Source organism: Rhincodon typus, chromosome 18, assembly GCF_021869965.1.
Source record: "Rhincodon typus isolate 14 chromosome 18, sRhiTyp1.1, whole genome shotgun sequence".
Classification (NCBI taxonomy): Eukaryota; Metazoa; Chordata; class Chondrichthyes; order Orectolobiformes; family Rhincodontidae; genus Rhincodon; species Rhincodon typus.
Genome location: NC_063349.1, coordinates 7,140,858 through 7,159,377, shown reverse-complemented (window position 1 = coordinate 7,159,377; position 18,520 = coordinate 7,140,858). Strand labels below are relative to the sequence as shown.

At 41.9% G+C, this 18,520-nt stretch overlaps 1 protein-coding gene across 1 annotated transcript in view; it reads left to right on the top strand.

Moving 5' to 3' along the window:
- Positions 1-18,520, top strand: part of LOC109921609 (vasopressin V2 receptor-like) — a 57,851-nt gene that overhangs the window by 38,352 nt on the left and 979 nt on the right. The window contains exon 3 of the mRNA XM_048607815.1: positions 18,325-18,449. Coding sequence (XP_048463772.1) covers positions 18,325-18,449 — 125 coding nt within the window. The remainder of the gene's footprint in view (positions 1-18,324; positions 18,450-18,520) is intronic.

Sequence of the window (18,520 nt, the reverse complement as noted above, 5' to 3'; positions counted from 1 at the left end):
TTGTTCAAAGTCCCACTGTCTTGGAGCAGCAGTGTCAATGAAAAGTAACAAAATTTCTAAGGAAAACTGAAAGATGCCTTAACCCAAGACTGTTACCTGCATATCTATACATTTTTCCTTATTATCCCTGGCCTGTGGGTGACTACACATACACTGTTCTTTAGCCTGCTGACTCTTTGATTTTAAGTAAGGTTCATCCATAATCAAATGTGCATTAACACTCCTTTAATTATATCTGTACATTACAGGCTACTAAATACAACACTGTAGTGTTAAGTCCAAGTCCCTCCTCTCTCTCTATACATGCTTCTTCTATTCTAATGTCTTTTCTCAATCTCTCTTAGTGAGATCAATGTCATTTCATCAGTTACATCATGCATTGTGGTTAGGGAGCAGTACTGTCAATCCTCCTTCCTTTATATTTTCTGATCAACCTGTTCAAGTGTGTTATGACACAACTCTGTAGCAGGTAGAACTTGAACTCAAGCCTCCTGGCCCAAAGGTAGGGACATGACCACTGCGCCACACAAATGCTCAATTCTCCTTTCTGTACTTAGTCTAAGCTTTTCTAATTAGCAGTGATAGAGGAAAAATCATAATTGTGTCTAATTGAAAGAGCCACTTGTCTTAACAACAAGATGTAATTCATTGCGTGATAGCAATAGGTAAATGTTGCATTGACTGGTTAGGCTTAATCGCAAAGGCTGTTAGAAGCTAGAGATGACACATCTGTCAGTATCTCCTCTACATCACATCCCTCCATTGTTAAAAGCATTGTTTAAATCATGCTGTTACAGCACAGTGACAGACAGCCAAAACAATTCAGTAGCACAGTAAAAATAAAATCTTCAAAGATCTTAAGAGTTGACCCCATGGTTCCTAGCCAGACTTTGTGAATAACCAGTTCCAGACTTGTGAATAACTGTTGCTAGACAAAAGCCTTAACAATTTATTAACAATGTAGTAACTTTGGGAGTCCTGCTTCGTCGTCACCTGATGAAGGAGTAGCGCACTGAAAGCTTGTGATTTTAAATAAACCTGTTGGATTGTAACCTGGTGTCAGGTGACTTCTGACTTTGGCCACTCCAGTCCGACACCAGCACCCCCACATTATAGTAACTGTACCAGAGCAAAATTAAATAATAAAGCAAAGTAATTAATGTCTGTGATTTAAAACCAAAAACCTTTGTTTTTAGCCCCCACTTTCATAAAAGACAAACAAACAAAGATGAGGGATAAATTTTAAAGAAAGGGAAAGTAATTAAAATGGCCAGATTATTTGAGAATTTTACACAACGCGTGGGATTGTCTCTTGATTGATTTTCTGAAGACATCAATCAATGCCACTTTTTCCAGTTTACACTGATGAAGATTCATTAATACTAACAAGTTAGTTTCCATTCTCTGAACTTCTAACAGCTGATAATAGGCAGTTATGCAAAGAGCTTACAAATCTTCATGTTGTAGCATTAACAGCCAAACTCCTTCTCTCAGCAATCCCTAATTCAAAACAGTTCAAAAAAACTCCAGCCCCTCCCTCTGTTTGGCCATGCTCCTTCCTGGACATGTTGGCAACAATTCCCCAATATGGATGTTGTTAAAGGCAAAAAATCTGCTACCTGTTTGAGCAGATTGTCCCTCAAAAGAATTTATAGAGTTCTTTGATCAAGAACCAACCTGCTATTAACTTTCAGGCCTGGCCTCAAAAACAAAAAACAGTTCATTTGTTCTCCTTTTTCATAAAAAAAGCTGCTGCTCACATTCCAAAGGTCATCGTCAGCTCTCCACTCCAAACTAAAAATAATTTTAAAAATTAATATCATGAGGGTCTCAACATTGCAGCTCTCAAAAGCTTCAGGATTCATGGCTCAATATCAAAATAGTACATCTCAGTTGTCATTTAATCCCTCCTATCTTCCATCCCAACCCCAACCCTTTACAATGGCTTAAAACCTCTCACATTTCCAGCTTTTCCCAGTTCGGATTAAAAAAGCCTCAGATCTGAAATGTTCACTCTGTTTCCCTCCACAAATAACTGCTGAGAATTTCCAATGTGTTCTGTTTTTAATTCATATTCATCCACAGTATTTTACTTCTGCAAAAATGAATCCCCAGTCCTGTTTACATGCATAAATGATCCTTACACAACACTTACAATTATCTTACACTGAGTGCGAGCAAATCAAAAGGAATTCTTATATTACCCCATCAAAAATGGTAACTCATGATTGAAGCACCTTTGGACATAAGTACAATTAAGTAGTAATTTGATTATTGATCTCATCTAATTGCAAAACAATGGAAATCAATCATTCAATAAATTGGTGGTGGGTTCAACTGAATACACTTTATAATCATGTCCTTTTAACCTTTTATATTAAATCACACTGAGTTACTGCAATGGAGAGTTAATGATTGAATGAGGTTGGAGTTATGAGCCAAACAAAGCTGGATGTATGGTTATATTCCCCAGTGAATATGCAGCCTCACCAAAGTGTCTCTATAAAGAGAAGTTATGAGCAACTTGGCCAAATGTGCCCTTCTCTTGCAAGACAGATAAACCAATGCACTGTAAACCCATCAGCTGTTAATGAAATGCCTCTTCTGCCCATCATAAGCTCGGGGAGATTCAAGCAGCTATCACCACTTGTTTTACATAAAAATTGAGAAATGGGAACAAAAGTAGGCTATGCGGCCCCTCAGGCTGTTCTGTCTTTCAATAAGATCAAGGCAGATGTGATCATGGCCTCACCTCCACTTTCCTCTCCACTCCATGCCCCCAACCCATAACTCTCCTGCGGACCTTTGATGCAGATCTCCAAGGGCCCAGTGGATATTTCCCAAATATCAGGGAAGGCCCAGTAGCCAGAAATGAAGATACCAGTCATTACTCACAAATACCAAGTCATGTGCCATCTTTACAGAGGACGTTTTGTTTGGTTTGCCCTTACTATGTAACATATTCTACAAAATTCACTGAGCTGAATCCACAGTGCCAAGTGGAAACTGATGGTAATGTCACTGGTTCCAGAGGCACAGGCAAATATGAGAACTTAGTGGAATTTAAATCCAGTTCTTCATTGAATCCAGTATTGAAAACTGTGCCAGTAATGGTGACTGTGACACTATCAATAAAAAATAAAACCTGGTTCATTTCTGTCCTTTAGGGGAGGAAATCTGCCACCCTGACCCAGTCTGTGATTCCAGATTTACAGCACATTGATTGACTCTTAGCTGAAATGGCCTAGAAAGTCACTTACTGAAACAAACTAGGATGGAGAAGTCATAAGATATTTTATAAAATGTAGGACAGATGAGGAACCAGAAAGGACAAAGCACGATCAGTCCTGCTGACCTTACAACATCTTCCTTATTAAGATCTGGGGGCTTGTGCCAAAACTAGGAGGGTTATCTGCAGACTAGTAAACCTGACAAACCCGTTCATGATCTCATCTGCCATACTCACAGAATCACAGCAGACTATCACTGTCACCATCCCTGGGTGTGCCCTGACACAGCAGCAGTAGAAAGGTACCAGAGGTATGTGTAGACTGGTATGCCAGTAAAGTACCCACAGTCCCAGAGGGCATTACAGAGAGATGACTGGTTGTGAGTTTAATCCGAGGGTCACCACCCCTCAAGCGAGGTGAGAGGTTGAGAAGGAGGGTCCTTTATGGTAACCTCAGCTGGTGCAGGAATTGAAGCTGCACTGTTGGCATCACTCTGCATTGCAAACCAGCTGTCCAGCCAAATTAGCTAACTGGCCCCCATTTTGGTATACTATCAGGACGGAGAAGGCCTGGGATTATTTAACATTGCCTTCAGACCTAATAAAGGTTTCACAGCACCGGATCTAACATGGGCAAGGAAATCACCTGTTGATTTTCCAGGTGCCAGCCTCCCTGAGCTGAATGAAATACCACGGGCGAGAAGCATTGAGGAGGGTAGAGCCCAGAAGGTATTCTAAATGGAGGACTTCAGTATCCATCACCGAGAGAGGGTCAGTGTCACCAACACCGACAGAGTCCCAAAGGACATATTTGCCAAACTGGGTCTGCAGCACACGGTGAGGGAACTAACAAGAAGGAAGATGGTTGTTGAAAATCAGTCATCTCTGAGGAGCCTCTCAGGTAATGTCATAGGCCCAACCATTTTCAGTTCTTTCATCAATGACCTTCCCTTCATCACAAGGTCAGAAGTGGAGATGTTCACCAATGATTGCACAATTTTGAGGCACCATTTGCTAAGCCTTAGACACCAAGGTACTTCACATTTATATGCAGTAGGACTTGGACCACATCCAGCGTTGGACTGAAAAATGTGAAGTAACATTCGTGCTACACAAGAACCAGGCAATGAACAATTTAGAACCTAATTGTTTCCCCTTAACATCAAATTGAATTATCCTCACTGAATACTATCAACAACCTGGGAGCTATCATTGGCCAGAAACTGAACAGGACCAACCATATAAATATCGTAGTTGCAAAGGCAGACCAGAGACTGGGAAGTTTGTAATGAGGAACCTACATCCAGTCTCCCTAATGCCTGTCTATCATCAGCAAAGCACAAAATCAAGAGTGTGATGGAAGACTATCTATTTTCCTGGATGGGTGCAGCTCTAACAGCATTCTAGAATCTCAGCACCATCCCAGACAAAGCAGCCTGTTTGATCCACAACTCTTCCACCACATTCAACATTCACTCCCTCCAAAGCAGACACATATTGGCAGCAAGATATATAATTTACTGTATGCCCTGTGGCAACTCAGCCAGGATCCTCAGACGGCACTTTCCAAACATATGACATCAATGATCTAGAAGGACAAAGGGCAGCAGAAGCATTGGAACACCACAACCTGCAGGTTCTCCTCCAAATCATGCACAATTCTGACTTGGACTATATCCCTGTTCCTTCATTGTTGCTTGGTTAAAATTCTGGAACTCCCTTCCTAACAGCACTGTGGGTATATGTGCTCCACATGGACGACAGCAGTTTAATAAGGCATAACAATCAACATAACCATCTCCAGGGCAATTAGGAATGGGCAATGTTAGCCCAGTCAGTAATGCCCACATTCCATGAATGAATTTAAAAAAACGGTCCAATAGTATCTTTCACTAGAAGCAATTAAATCCCATCAATGCAAAAGGAAGTATTGAACTTCAGCTGGGCTAAAATGAGTATGTAATTAACATTTATAGCCAGCCAAGAAATATGTTAGGGCAAGCTTGGCCTTCAAAAGGCAGCATTTGACCACAAGTGCTCACTTTACAATGGCCCAGAAATCAAGATTATTTAATTTGTCATTTACAGGACGTCTGAGAGAACAATTGGAGTTGTATTACTGTCAAGACGCCACAATAGTTCCCTCCTCAAATAAGAGCTGGTGAACTGTTTTTGACTAGAAACAAAATCTTCAATGGTACCAGATAGAAAAAAAATTATCTGTTCAGTGTGTGCCCATTGGCATTAAATGTCCAGGGTCTAATTGTTGACCATCACAGTGCACTTCTACGCAAATGCCAGTTCAGATTTCAAAATTCTGTGATAATCTACCAGCAAGATTGATGACAAAGCAAATCAGGACCTGCAGCACTGGACAATTGCTTAGTAAGTTGCACACCTTGAAGATAACACATTGTTCTCGGGAATAAGGAACGAAAGTGGAAGTTGGGAGGGAACAGTTCAGCTGTATGTCATCATTATTTCTTCCACTCTTGGCTTCATAGTCACTGATGAGACTTGAAAGACTTTTCCTTGCTCTTCAACTTCCTTGTCCAAGAAATAATACTCAGGTTTGTGATCCATTTTAAATTAGTGCACATCTGTTAGCGGGGAATGTCATTGCATTTCAAGCTTGGCTACATTACAACACAAGATGCACTTCAAGAGTACTTCATTGGTTCTAAAGCACTCCAGGACATCTGGAAGCTGCATAAGGCACTTTATAAACATCTTCCTTTTTCTAGAATTTAGCCAGAACTGTCCAATTCAACACTGATCTGCACATTGATACTTCAGTGGCATTTGAAGCGCAAGATGGTCAGCATCCAGTCAAAATTCAAAATATTACAAAAATGCCATTTTAATTAAATTTCTAATACTTTCTCCTGGCACTATTAACTCATAGAACCATGGTGTTCAATGATGATCTAGTGTCACCTCAATATTTTCTGGAGCCTGTAACACAGCAATTAGATTTGAAAACTAAAGCGTCTACTCTCTCCAATACATCCATATCCTTCCTGCCCTATGGCACCCACACTGTACACTATACTCCAGCTGAGGTCTAACAGTGTCTTGTTGCACGTTATTTACGATGGCACAGGATTAGTTAATGATCTCATTGTAATAGTGCCCATAAATGGGAATGACTATAATATGCTTGAATTTACATTCAGTTTGAGCGAGGGAGATGTGGACCTTAGACTATTTTTTAAACATATGTAAATGCAATTATGAGGGCATGAGAGAATGGAAAACTTGTTAAAGGTTTCAGAACACACAGAACTGATGCATTCTAAAATATGAGAGAAAGGGACATCTCTAATTAGTAAGAGAAACCATCATTTGTGGTTAACTAGAAGGATTAATGCTAGTTTAAATTAAAACACAATTTTTACATCAGTAGATTGGATAGATTATGAAAAAAAACCAAAGGCTGACTGTAAAATTAATTAGATGAAAAATATTAAAGTATGAGAGAAAGCTAGCAAGAAATGTAATATCAGATGGTAAGAGTTTCTCTAAATATTTTAAAAAGAAAAAGTTAATGGCGGCACAGTGTCTCAGTGGTTAGCACTGTTGCCTCACAGCGCCAGCGACCCAGGTTTGATTCCGGCTTTGGTTGACTGTCTGTGTGGAGTTTGCACATTCTCCCCATGTCTGCGTGGGTTTCCTCCAGGTGCTCTGGTTTCCTCCCACAGTCCAAAGATGTGCAGGTTAGGTGGATTGGCCATGCTAAATTGCCCGTAGTGTTCAGGGATGTGTAGATTAGATGGGTTACGGGGGGATGGGGCTGGGTGGGATGCTCTGAGGGTCAGTGTGGACTTGTTGGGCCGAAGGGCCTGTTTCCACACTGTAGGGATTCTATGATAAAATGCCCATTGGTCCTTTAGAAAGTGAGTCTGGAGAATTGGTCATGGAAATTAAATAAATTGTGGATGAATTGAATATATATTTTACATCAGTCACCAGTATACAGAATATAAGTAACATCCCAGAAGTCAGCTATAAATAAGGAAATAGAAGGGGAAGGGAGAAACTCAGAAAAATTCCAAGTGGCTGGAGAAGTGATATGGGATAAATTGTTCGAGCTACTGTCTGGCAAGTGCTTCAGTCTGGATGGTCTTCATCCTAGATTCTTAAAAGAAGAGGCTAGTGAGATAACAAGGTGTAGAGCTGGATGAACACAGCAGGCCAAGCAGCATCATTGGTTTCAATTTTCTAAAACTCCCTAGATTTAATGCAGGTCCCACTGGATTGTAATGTACATATAATCCCTATATTCAAATGGCCTATTCTGGCTGAATGGCCTACTCCTGCTTATTGTTCATATTTAGTCCTTTAAAGTACAAATGTTTCATTACAGTTATGAAAGAAGCTACAATCCACAAAACACGGATGTAAAGTATAGCAATTACAATTAAACAAGTCAAAACACCTAGAAATCGATATCCATTTCAAGCCCACCGACTCCCACAGCTACCTAGAATACACCTCCTCTCACCCACCTTCCTGCAAAAATGCCATCCGCTATTCCCAATTCCTTCGCCTCCGCCGCATCTGCTCCCAGGATGAGGCATTCCACTCCCGTACATCTCAGATGTCCTCGTTTTTCAAGGACCGCTACATCCCCCCCACAGTGGTCAAGAACGCCCTTGACCGTGTCTCCCGCATTTCCCGCAACTCATCCCTCATATCAACTCCCCGCAATAACAACCAAAACAGAATCCCCCTCGTTCTCACGTACCACCCCACCAACCTCCGGATCCAAAGCATCATCCTCCGACGCTTCCGCCATCTGCAATCCGACCCACCACCAAAGACTTTTTTCCCTCCCCACCCTTATCTGCTTTCCGGAGGGACCACTCTCTCCGGGACTCCCTTGTCCGCTTCACACTCCCCTCCAGCCCCACCACACCCGGCACTTTTCCCTGCAACCGCAGGAAGTGCTACACCTGCCCCTACACCTCCCCCCTCACCCCCATCCCAGGCCCTAAGAAGACTTTCCACATCAAGCAGATGTTCACCTGCACATCTGCTAACGTGGTATACTGTATCCGCTGTTCCAGATGTGGCCTCCTCTACATCGGGGAAACCAAGCGGAGGCTTGGGGATCGCTTTGCAGCACACCTACGCTCGGTTCGCACTAAACAACTGCACGTCCCAGTCGCGAACCATTTCAACGCCCCCTCCCATTCCTCAGACGACATGTCCATCTTGGGCCTCCTGCAGTGCCACAACGATGCTACTGGAAGGTTGCAGGAACAACAACTCATATTCCGCTTGGGAACCCTGCAGCCCAATGGTATCAATGTGGACTTCACAAGCTTCAAAATCTCCCCTCCCCCTACCGCATCCCAAAACCAGCCCAGCTCGTCCCCGCCTCCCTAACCTGTCCTTCCTTCCACCTATCCCCTCCTCTCACCTCAAGACCCACCCCCATCTCCTACCTACTAACCTCATCCCGTCCCCTTGACCTGTCCATCCTCCCTGGACTGACCTATCTCCTCCCTTCCTCCCCACCTACACTCACCTTAACTGGCTCCATCCCCGCCTCTTTGACCTGTCTGTCTCCTCTCCACCTATCTTCTCCTCTATCCATCTTCTATCCATCTCCCCCTCTCTCGCTATTTATTTCAGAACCCCCTTCCCCTCCCCCATTTCTGAAGAAGGGTCTAGGCCCGAAACGTCAGCCTTCCTGCTCCTCTGATGCTGCTTGGCCTACTGTATTCATCCAGCTCTACACCTTGTTATCTCTTAAACAGAGGTACAACCCACTTTTCAAATCTACATGCTTCCAGTGATTAAATTCTAATGCCTTGAAAACACTTGAGGACCAAGCCCAATGCCTTCTAACTTTCCATATTCATGAGAATCTCCTAGACATTAATTGCTCATGGGTTTGTGAAACCACGACACTGGGCCCATGAGTCAATCAATTTCAATGCTCCAAAACAGCCACTCAATAACTTCCACACCTTCACTAATTAGACAGAAACAGTCAGTCAATGGTTTACATGCTACATCCCATAAATGCACCCAAAGGTGTGCACTTTCCATTTAGGTTTATCACGGGCTCTTGAAAAACAGCTGATAACAACAATCTCTAGCTGTATACCACAGGAATAACCTGCAAAATGTTTTTCGATCTTGGATGAGAGGTTGAGTACTCATTAGAGTTCAGAAGAATGAAAGGTGACCTTATTGAAACACATAAGATTCTTAGGTAACTTGTCAGGGTTGATGCAGGAAGATCATTTCTCCTTGTGGGAGAGTCCAAGGCATAATATCAGAACAAGGGATCACTCATTTGAAACAGAGATGAAGAGGAATTTCTTCTCTCAGAGGGTAATAAATCTGTGGAATTCTTTATCACAGAGTGCTGCTGAGGCTAGGTCATTAAATATGTTCTAGGCGGAGACAGATGGATTATTAATCATTAAGGGAATCAAGAGAAAAAGGGAAAAGACAGGAAAGTAGAGTTAAAGATTATCAGAGCAGCCATGATCTTAATGAATGGCAGAGCAGATATGATGTCCTGAATGCTCGTATTGCTTACTGAATCTTATAGAAGTAGAGAAGAATAAGGAAACTCTCTCTCTCCAAAATCTGCTGGTCCACCAGTAATAGAGCACACCTACTATCCAACCTTGAAACAACCGGATCTGACTCCCAAGTATTAACCACTTAGTGTAGCATGGCAACTTATTTGGACTTGCATCTTATAAGTACATCTTTGTCTCATCTGTACTTTTTAAAATCTTTGTATTTGTAATTTCTTTAACCCCTTCAAACCGTCAGGAATAACTTACAGTAAACTAAGATTTAACCTTTTAAGGAAGGTTTACTACTGGTTTGTTTTACCTTTACAGATTATAGGAAGCAATTTTTATCTACAATTCACTGATCATGTGGTGAACATACATGGGGTTCTGATACTGCTCAAACATATTAGGATTGGTATGAGAACATATAATAGAGTGGGTCTAAATGGGCCCGTTTTGGGTTGGCAAGATATAACCAGTGGTCTAAACAACTTGCAATCTCTTTCAACTTGGATAAAGGGACCAAATGTAAAGTTACTAAATTTGCTGATGACACATAGATAGGTAGGGGAGTAAGTTGTGAAGTGTATATAAGGGGCAGAATCTTGATGAGGCATCAGAGGATCTTGGCTGCTGGCTAGAGCACAAGCAAGAAACCTGTTTTGACTCTTTCCAAAAAGGCCCACCAAGCCACAAGCTGACTGGACAGTGGCAAGACTGGTGACTCTTATGCTCAGCAATGCCACTGGGGAGGCTGTGACTGCTGCTGGAACAGCAGGTTTCAGGGTCCCAGGATTGCAGACCGACGAGGCAAGTGGTAAGTAATGTAAGGAGGTGTGGGGTGTTCTGGGAGTGAGGGGATACAGGGGCATCAGCAGCAAGAAAGGGGATTGGATCGCAACAAGGTACAGCCCCTATTCCGCCCCAAGCCAGCAGATATGGAGTGTCTTTGTTGGTGAGTGCTCCCCCCAACTAACGTCCAGATATTGTCTTCCCTTGTCATGCACACAATGTGACAGGCCTGCAGCTAATATTAGCATTGTCATTAATTGGCCTCTTATGGGCCTCAGTTGGTGATAAGCTTCAAAGATGATAAGACTATAAGAGATAGGAACAGGAGCAGGCCATTCAGCCCCTTGAGCCCACTCTACCGTTCAACAGATCATGGCTGATCCGACATTCCTGATGTCCACTTGCCTGTCCTTTCCCCTTGATTCCTCTACTAATCAGGAATCTATCTTAGCCTTCAATAGACACAAGGACTCTGCCCCCAAAGGTCTCTGTGGTAAGGAATTCCAAAGAATCTCAACCCTCTGAGTGAAAAAAATTCTCCTCAATTCAGTCTTAAATTGGCATCCTTTTATTCTGAAACTATTCCCTCTGGTCCTAGACTCTACCGTAATGGGAAACATCCTCTCAGCATTTAGCCTGTCTTTAAGAATCCTACATGTCTCAATGAGATCACCTCTCACTTTTCTATACTCTAGTTAGTGGAGTCCCAACCTATTTCACCTTTGTTCATAAGAGAATCCCTCCATACCAGGGTTCACCCTAGTGAACCTTCTCAGCAGTAATTCCAATGAAATGATATCTTTCCTTTAAAAAGGGGACTAAAATTGCACACAGTATTCCAGATGTGATCTCACCAGCACCTTATACAGTTACAGTAAGACTTCCCTACTCTTACACTCCAAGCACCTCAAAATAAGAGCCAACATTCCATTAGCCTTCCTGATTACCTGGTGCACCTGTATGTTGGCTTTCTGTGTTTTGTGCACAAGTTCCCACAAGTCCCTAAGTGGTGCAGCTTTCTACAGTTTTTCTCCACACTTCTGGGAAGATTGACCAATGGCCTTTCTGCCCAGAAACCAATGCTCGCAAAGGCCAGAAGCTGTCATAGTTTGGTTATATCACCAGCCCACCTGACTAAATACATTTCCCACCTCCAAGATCACCACCATAGAGCATAATATTTTGCCCACAGAGTCTCTTAACTCATTATATGTAGATAAAGTATGTGGGCACAAATATTGAGGATGGAGTGGTGAAAAAATGAACTTGTCCGCTTTAATAAAAAGGAATTTAAAAAGTAGCATGTTATTTAAATGGAGAAAGGTTCCTGAGCCACTCTGAGGTACAGAGGGATCTGGATGTCTTGGTATATGAATCACAAAAGCTCAGTTTGCAGGGACAGCCAGCGATTAGGAAGGCAAATATAAAAGTAGGGACGTTTTACTGCAGTAATGCATGACAATATTATAAATAATGATCCCTTTACAAATGAACCAGGATACACTCAGAAATAATAGTGAGCTGCTAATGTTTATTGGATTTTCACAAATAAGGAGAGGTGGTCAGGAACAGGAGTGAGCAGACTGGAGTTTATATTGAACTGAGAAATGCAAATAAACTGTTGTAAAAGACAGACAGTCTCTTGCTTCCTGCTTCAGTGAATACAGTGCTGTTGAGTCCAATTGGAGAGTGCTGTGTACAGTTTGTGGTCTCTTTATTCAAGAAAGAATGTGAGAAGGAGGTGAGAACATGTTTACTTGACTGATTCTTGGTATGAAGTGTTTCTCTTAAGAGAAACGGTTAGATAGATTTGGAGTTCGGAAGAATAACAAGTGACCTTATTGAAGCATACAACATCATGAGGGAACGTGGGAGAGTCGAAGATGAAAGGATGTTTCCCCTTGTGAGTGAAACTAGATCTGGGGGAGCAGAGTTTAAAAATAAGAATCTCTCATTTTAGATTGAGATGTGGAGACTTTCTTTCTCTCAGACGGTTGTCGGTCTCTGGAATGCGGCTGAGCCATTGAATTTTTTTAAGGCTGAGTTAGATAGTTTCTTGGCAGAGAAGGTACTTTCACACTAACTAACACAACATCTTTTGCTGTACACGATGTTTCAGGCAGATTTGTAGCATTAAAAATATATCTAATGTTACTCCATGCTCTGCACTTCTCTCTTCCACAATAGGTTTCAACTTCTAACATCCTTCAAAAGTCATTTCATGTAACCCGAATCTCACAGTCTGACCCTCAAAGCACGACTTCTTCAACAACTTCTTTTCCCTCAATTCTCTAAAGATACCTTTAGTTCTCTTCCCTTCCTTTTCAACAGAAAGCAATCTGATACAAGCAAATTAAAAGCAAAATACTGCAGATGCTGGAAATCTGTTGGAAAAAAAAACTGAGCAGGTGTGGCAGCATGTGTGGAGAAGCAGAGTGAACATTTACAACTCTGATAGGACTCTTCTTCAGAACTCCACAGATACTGTCAGACCTGCTACATTTCTCATACGAGCATTCTGCTTCTTCATAGCAGGATTTGCATTGTCTCTGTCCATCTGTCTTTGTCTCACAAAGCAGCTGTCCCTTCACTGCAAGCTCTTGTGGAAAAGTGTGGAATCTGTCTTTGATTTCAAGAGGTTTCTGTTATAGCATAGTCATTAAATCACATCGGCCTGTCTCCAAGGAGAGATGTTCGGTGCAGGCTTATGTTTCCAGAATTTTGCACCTTACTTTAAAAGTGACATAACATTGCTTTCCAGCAGAGGCTACAAGGAAATGCTCAATAACAGGAAACTCAGCCAATCTTACACCATATCCACGCCACTTCCCCTGAAGATGGTCACTAAATTCAACTGTTATGTCCCAACTGGCAACTTGACTGGGACAATAATTCCTTATTGAGGCACCATCTTTCTGCGACACAGTCCCTCAAGTAGATACCCATATCGCCCACTAGATGGAGCTTTCTAAGCTCCACATCTTTCTTTAAACAAACACGTCTGAAAATTTGACAGGGTCTGCTTTGATCAGACTTTATGGTGGAGGGCTACGTGACATAAACTGTCAGATTACTCCAGTTGTATTGTGAAGACTGCTGCGTAACATCACTCAGTTGTGTGCTGTGTTCCAGCTGGTAGCACTGTTAACTCTGAAGATACAATCATTGGTTCACCCTCTCTCCAGACCTGAATGACCCTGTGGCTCTGCTCGAAGGAGAGCGAAGGGGTTTTTAACCAGCATCTTCATTGATGTATATACCCAAGCAACAGTGCCAAAACAGATTGTTCACGTCATTGCTGCTCATGGGATCTTGCTCTGTGCACAATGCCTGCTGATTTTCCTACGTCAGTGACTGCGCCTCAGAATTATTTCCTCGAATGTAAAGTGCTTTGAGATGTCCTGAGGTTGAGAAAGAATGTGAATGATTTGCTGTAAAATTCTAAATTAGCTTGTCCCTGAAACCTGATGCAGGTTTGATGGTGTGGGATTAACCCTATGTGTTGAGTGGATTGCAGGTAGCATACTAACACTTTGCTTATCGCAGCCAGCACTCCCCATGTTGTTCACGAGCTGAATGGCCATTGACATATTGTACATTGTTGTGCATATTGTAAACATCTCAGACTACTTCAGATCTAGCGTGCACTTCTTAAAGGAGAATGACATTGCAACTGGAGCAGATTTGATGGACCTTTCCAAAAATACATGCCACCTGGGAAAGAATGCAAAATGGCTGATCAGAGTGGGCATCCAGGACTATTCCAAGCACAGAGGCAAATTAGGATTTTGTTCTTAGAGCAATTGGTAGTAACTATACTGTACAGCCACCTTAATGAATTCTTCTGCATGAACAACCTGTCAGCCTGCAAGCATCAACTTTCAGTCTCATAGATCAGCTAAAGTGTTGTGCAATGTTTCTTTACACACTGCATGACTTCTCTCACAGAGTCCATTTTCATCTGCGTATTCACGACCAGGGTGTTTATATTTTCATACATTGCTGAACTCATCATTGGCAAATCCTTCTTCATTATCAGTCAGAAACTTAGCTCATGCCTCAAGTCCTCTTCCAATTCGTTTCTCCATGAATTTGTCTATAGCCACGGCTGTGTTCTTACAAAGGTTTATTGCAGAGATCCTGAATCCTTTTGCTATGTCTATAAAAGTTAGAATGAAGATATTTCTTTCTGCTCCATATCTTTGAATCCATGGTAACTCCCTTGTTAAAATCATTTGCCAGCGGAAGTACGATAACCTCTACAAAGCCCGTGGGGAAGTCACTAATTAATCTCCCGGTGGGAGAGTACGAGTTCTCCTGATAACAGGCAATGGCCTGCACAGCTAGAGCCCTTCAAAAAGCAGACCCAGGGATGGCTCTGTAGTACTGACTGTTTCGGGCTAGCCTATGTACGTCACAAGTAGTGGCTCTATTTTGGTGTTCAACAATAAATGATGTTCCTTTCCAGTCTGACTTCCAGAGTTATTACAGGAAAGTTTTCAGCAGGATGTGGTGATGGCCTCCAATATCTCTTACAGATTTCACAATTTTTGTCAATCTCTTCTATTAGTATTGTGTACTCTTCATCAAAAGGAGCTTCATCATTTCGAAGGACCTTTAACAAGTAGGGTGAGCAAGTTGTTGATGTGACTTAAAGACAATGTGCTTTTCTTTCTCTAATTCTCAACACTTGACACCATTAACACTTGTCTAACACTGATGAAAAACATCAGTCTTTTTTTAACGCAATGCAATAATGTCCTGATCGGGCAAGTTGCAGGTCTTCACACTTCCTAAAGATAATCATTTAGGCGTTCTTATGGTACAGTGATAGCGTCCCGACCTCTGGGACAGGAGGTCTTCAAGTCCAACCTGCTCCAGAGGCATATAATAACATGTCTGAACAGGTTGTTCAGAAAATATCTATTGACTCTCCCAAAACCAACAATATCCTTTCACGACAATTGTGATGGGGCTGTTGAGGTAGGGACACTACCACTGGTTCAGGAGGCTTGAGTACAAGTCCTACATACTTCAGATACATGCAATAACAAAGCTGAATAGGTTGATAGAAACATCTCTCAAGACAATTGCCACATCATGCTCCATGTCAACTTTTATTTGTGTCTATTTTGTTCCATGGAATGTTTATTTAACAACATAGTTATCAGGACTTAGAAAATTTTACACGCAAACTATTCTACAAGAATCTACAATTGTCTTCAGACCTCAGCAGGTTGTTATCACTAACACTTTATACACCTTAACCTTGTGACAATGCTAACTACTTCATGAATCACAGTAACATTTCAACCAAAGCAGTTCCACATACTATCGAAACAGAAGTACTGTTTAGGACAGCAGGAGGCAAATGACTCTGTGACCAAACACACACCTCGCAACACTTCTATTCCTCAAGATCAGTACAATCCATCATTATTGTCATCTTACACCTCAGAATTCCCTGTTCATATGCCATTTTGAGGTCTCTGCCTCTCTTCATTGTACAGTTCCCTGCAGAGTCATCTTTCTTAACCTCAGCTGAAGTATCTATTAAATGTTCTTGGGAATTCCTGGGATTCATTTACCTACTACTGGCTCTAATATTCAGGGGGAACAGAAGTTCAAAACCTACCATGAGAACATAAGAAATAGGAGTAGAAGTAGGCCATCTGGTGACTATGACTCAACCATGATGACTGGTAGAATTTAAAATGAATCTATGAATCTGGATTTGAAAGCTAGTCTCAGTTTTGGTGACCGTGAAACTATCACTGATTGTTGTAAAAATCCATCACTGACATCCTTTATAGGAGGCAATTTATGGTCTGTGATGTTAAATCCTGCTCACGCTAACCCTTTAAATATGGCATCCTGTGCACCCTGTGTCAGAAGTACATGTGGATGTCAAACAATATTTGGAACTTCACAGGCCTCCTAGTTTCCAAAAATGGATGCTGCTAGGCCCAATTTCACCACCATTCCTTTCTTTGCAAATATAGGGCATAGTACCAACTCCAGAGAGTAACCAGGCTGAAATGTGATTTTGTATTCAATAATAGGATATGGGCGCCACTAACATGCCCAAAATTTTTTGCCTGTCATCAACTGTACTTAAAGCATCGCTCCCCTGTGGATGCATACTCCACAATTATGGGGATCCCAGGATTGTGACTCAGGGTGTGACAGGTGAATGACAAAATTTTAACATGATCGTTCACACTATGTAACAATATAACTGCAAGTCACGGCACTTCATCTTACAAGAGCACATTGAAGGTTGCAGTGAGCGCAAGGTAGGTGCTCTGCATGACAAATGCAGGCATGAGTGATATCTCCTGGCAGCCAATTCAACAGGTACTGAGGCATGGAGACAGGCATTTGAACTGACTTGTTAGTAACTTTCTTTGATGCTGTTTAATGGGCTCATCGTTTGCTGCGGTTTCGTTTGGTGATGATTGATTGGTTGTACATCATGCAATGGAAATCTGAAACAAAGCCAAACATTTCTAGCTTCCTGCTGCAGAGTACTGAATATCAAAAGTATTTTAAACATGAGGTGCAAACAAGGCAATGTGCAAGTATTTGATTGATATTTTGTGCCTTGGGAAAGCCTGCAACCCTTAAAAAGCCTTGCACTTGCTCTGCGTACATCTCTTTGGCAAGAGGGAATGAGATACATTTAGTTCTCTTATGCATGGAGAGACTCAGTGGATTCCTTTACACAGCAGGGTATTGCAGACCATGAGGTGTTGCAGATAATGCCAGTTGCCAATTGGAAGCAGCCATAAAGTGATAACCAGAAACAGCTTCACTGACATTGACAATACCCTGCTTTTAGGATGGACCTGTGGAAGCTCAGGACAGTCAGCAGCTCAACTTGGAGTTCACACAATTAACCTTGTAAAGCTCTCACAAACATTCTTAAACTACTACAATTTTCTTGTAAAATTTATTTTGCTTCATTTTCCATTTTATGCTACCTAATGATTCTATGTGGGGCTCACTGACATGCATTTATGCATTTGCATGTCAGCACAGAAGAGAAAGTCTCATCATTTCCCAGACGAAGACCTGAATATGCTTCTGAATGAGGTGGACGTGAGATGTCACCTCATCCCTGGAAGAGGGAAAAGCGAAAGCTCCCAGGAAAGAGAGCACCATAGCCTAGAAGGAGACATAGCCTGTGTGCGTGGATAAAAGTGTGCCTTATACAGAGAACCAATGCTTAGAAAAACATCATGACTTGGGGAATTCAGCCAGAATATAGTAACCCTTTTGTTGAATCTTTAAATGCAGGTTTGAATGTTGAAAATGCTGAAAGGTCGTGAGATGTTTTTATTGTTTACTCAGTTTACAAGATGGCATCAAATTGCCTTGGAGATGTTGCTGTCACTAGCATTAGATATTAGCTCTGTTATGAAACCTTTGTGAGTACAGTTTACAATCTGCCTGCAGTACTTACAAACAGTAACACAAATCAGCACAGTACAGAGCCAGGATCATTGTTTTTCTTTTCATTTCCTCCTTAGGGAAAAGTTGTTCCACAAAGACTGGGAACAAATAAGAAGGAGTTGATTGAGAACAAAGGGTTGGCTACGATAACATTTATTTATTTCCAACTGCTGCAGGAATCAGTGCTCAGCCTGTTGTGGGGATGAACACAGAAGATGTCATCAGCTGAATGCTTAATCCAAGTTGTCAGTGAAATCGTACAATTTTGTGAAAAACATAATTGTGAATATTTTTCACTGACAGTTACACAGGTGTGTCTGCAGAGGTGACAGAGGTGACACCTGACAGAGGTGTTGAAAGGGCTGCTGTACAAGCAATGGAACCTGGTGATTCAGAGGAAGTTGTTCATACTTGGGAAAGAGAAGAAGGTAGATACAGTAACTGCGTTAGAGGGGGAAGGTGGGTACGGTAACTGTGTTAGAGGGGAAGGTGGGTACGG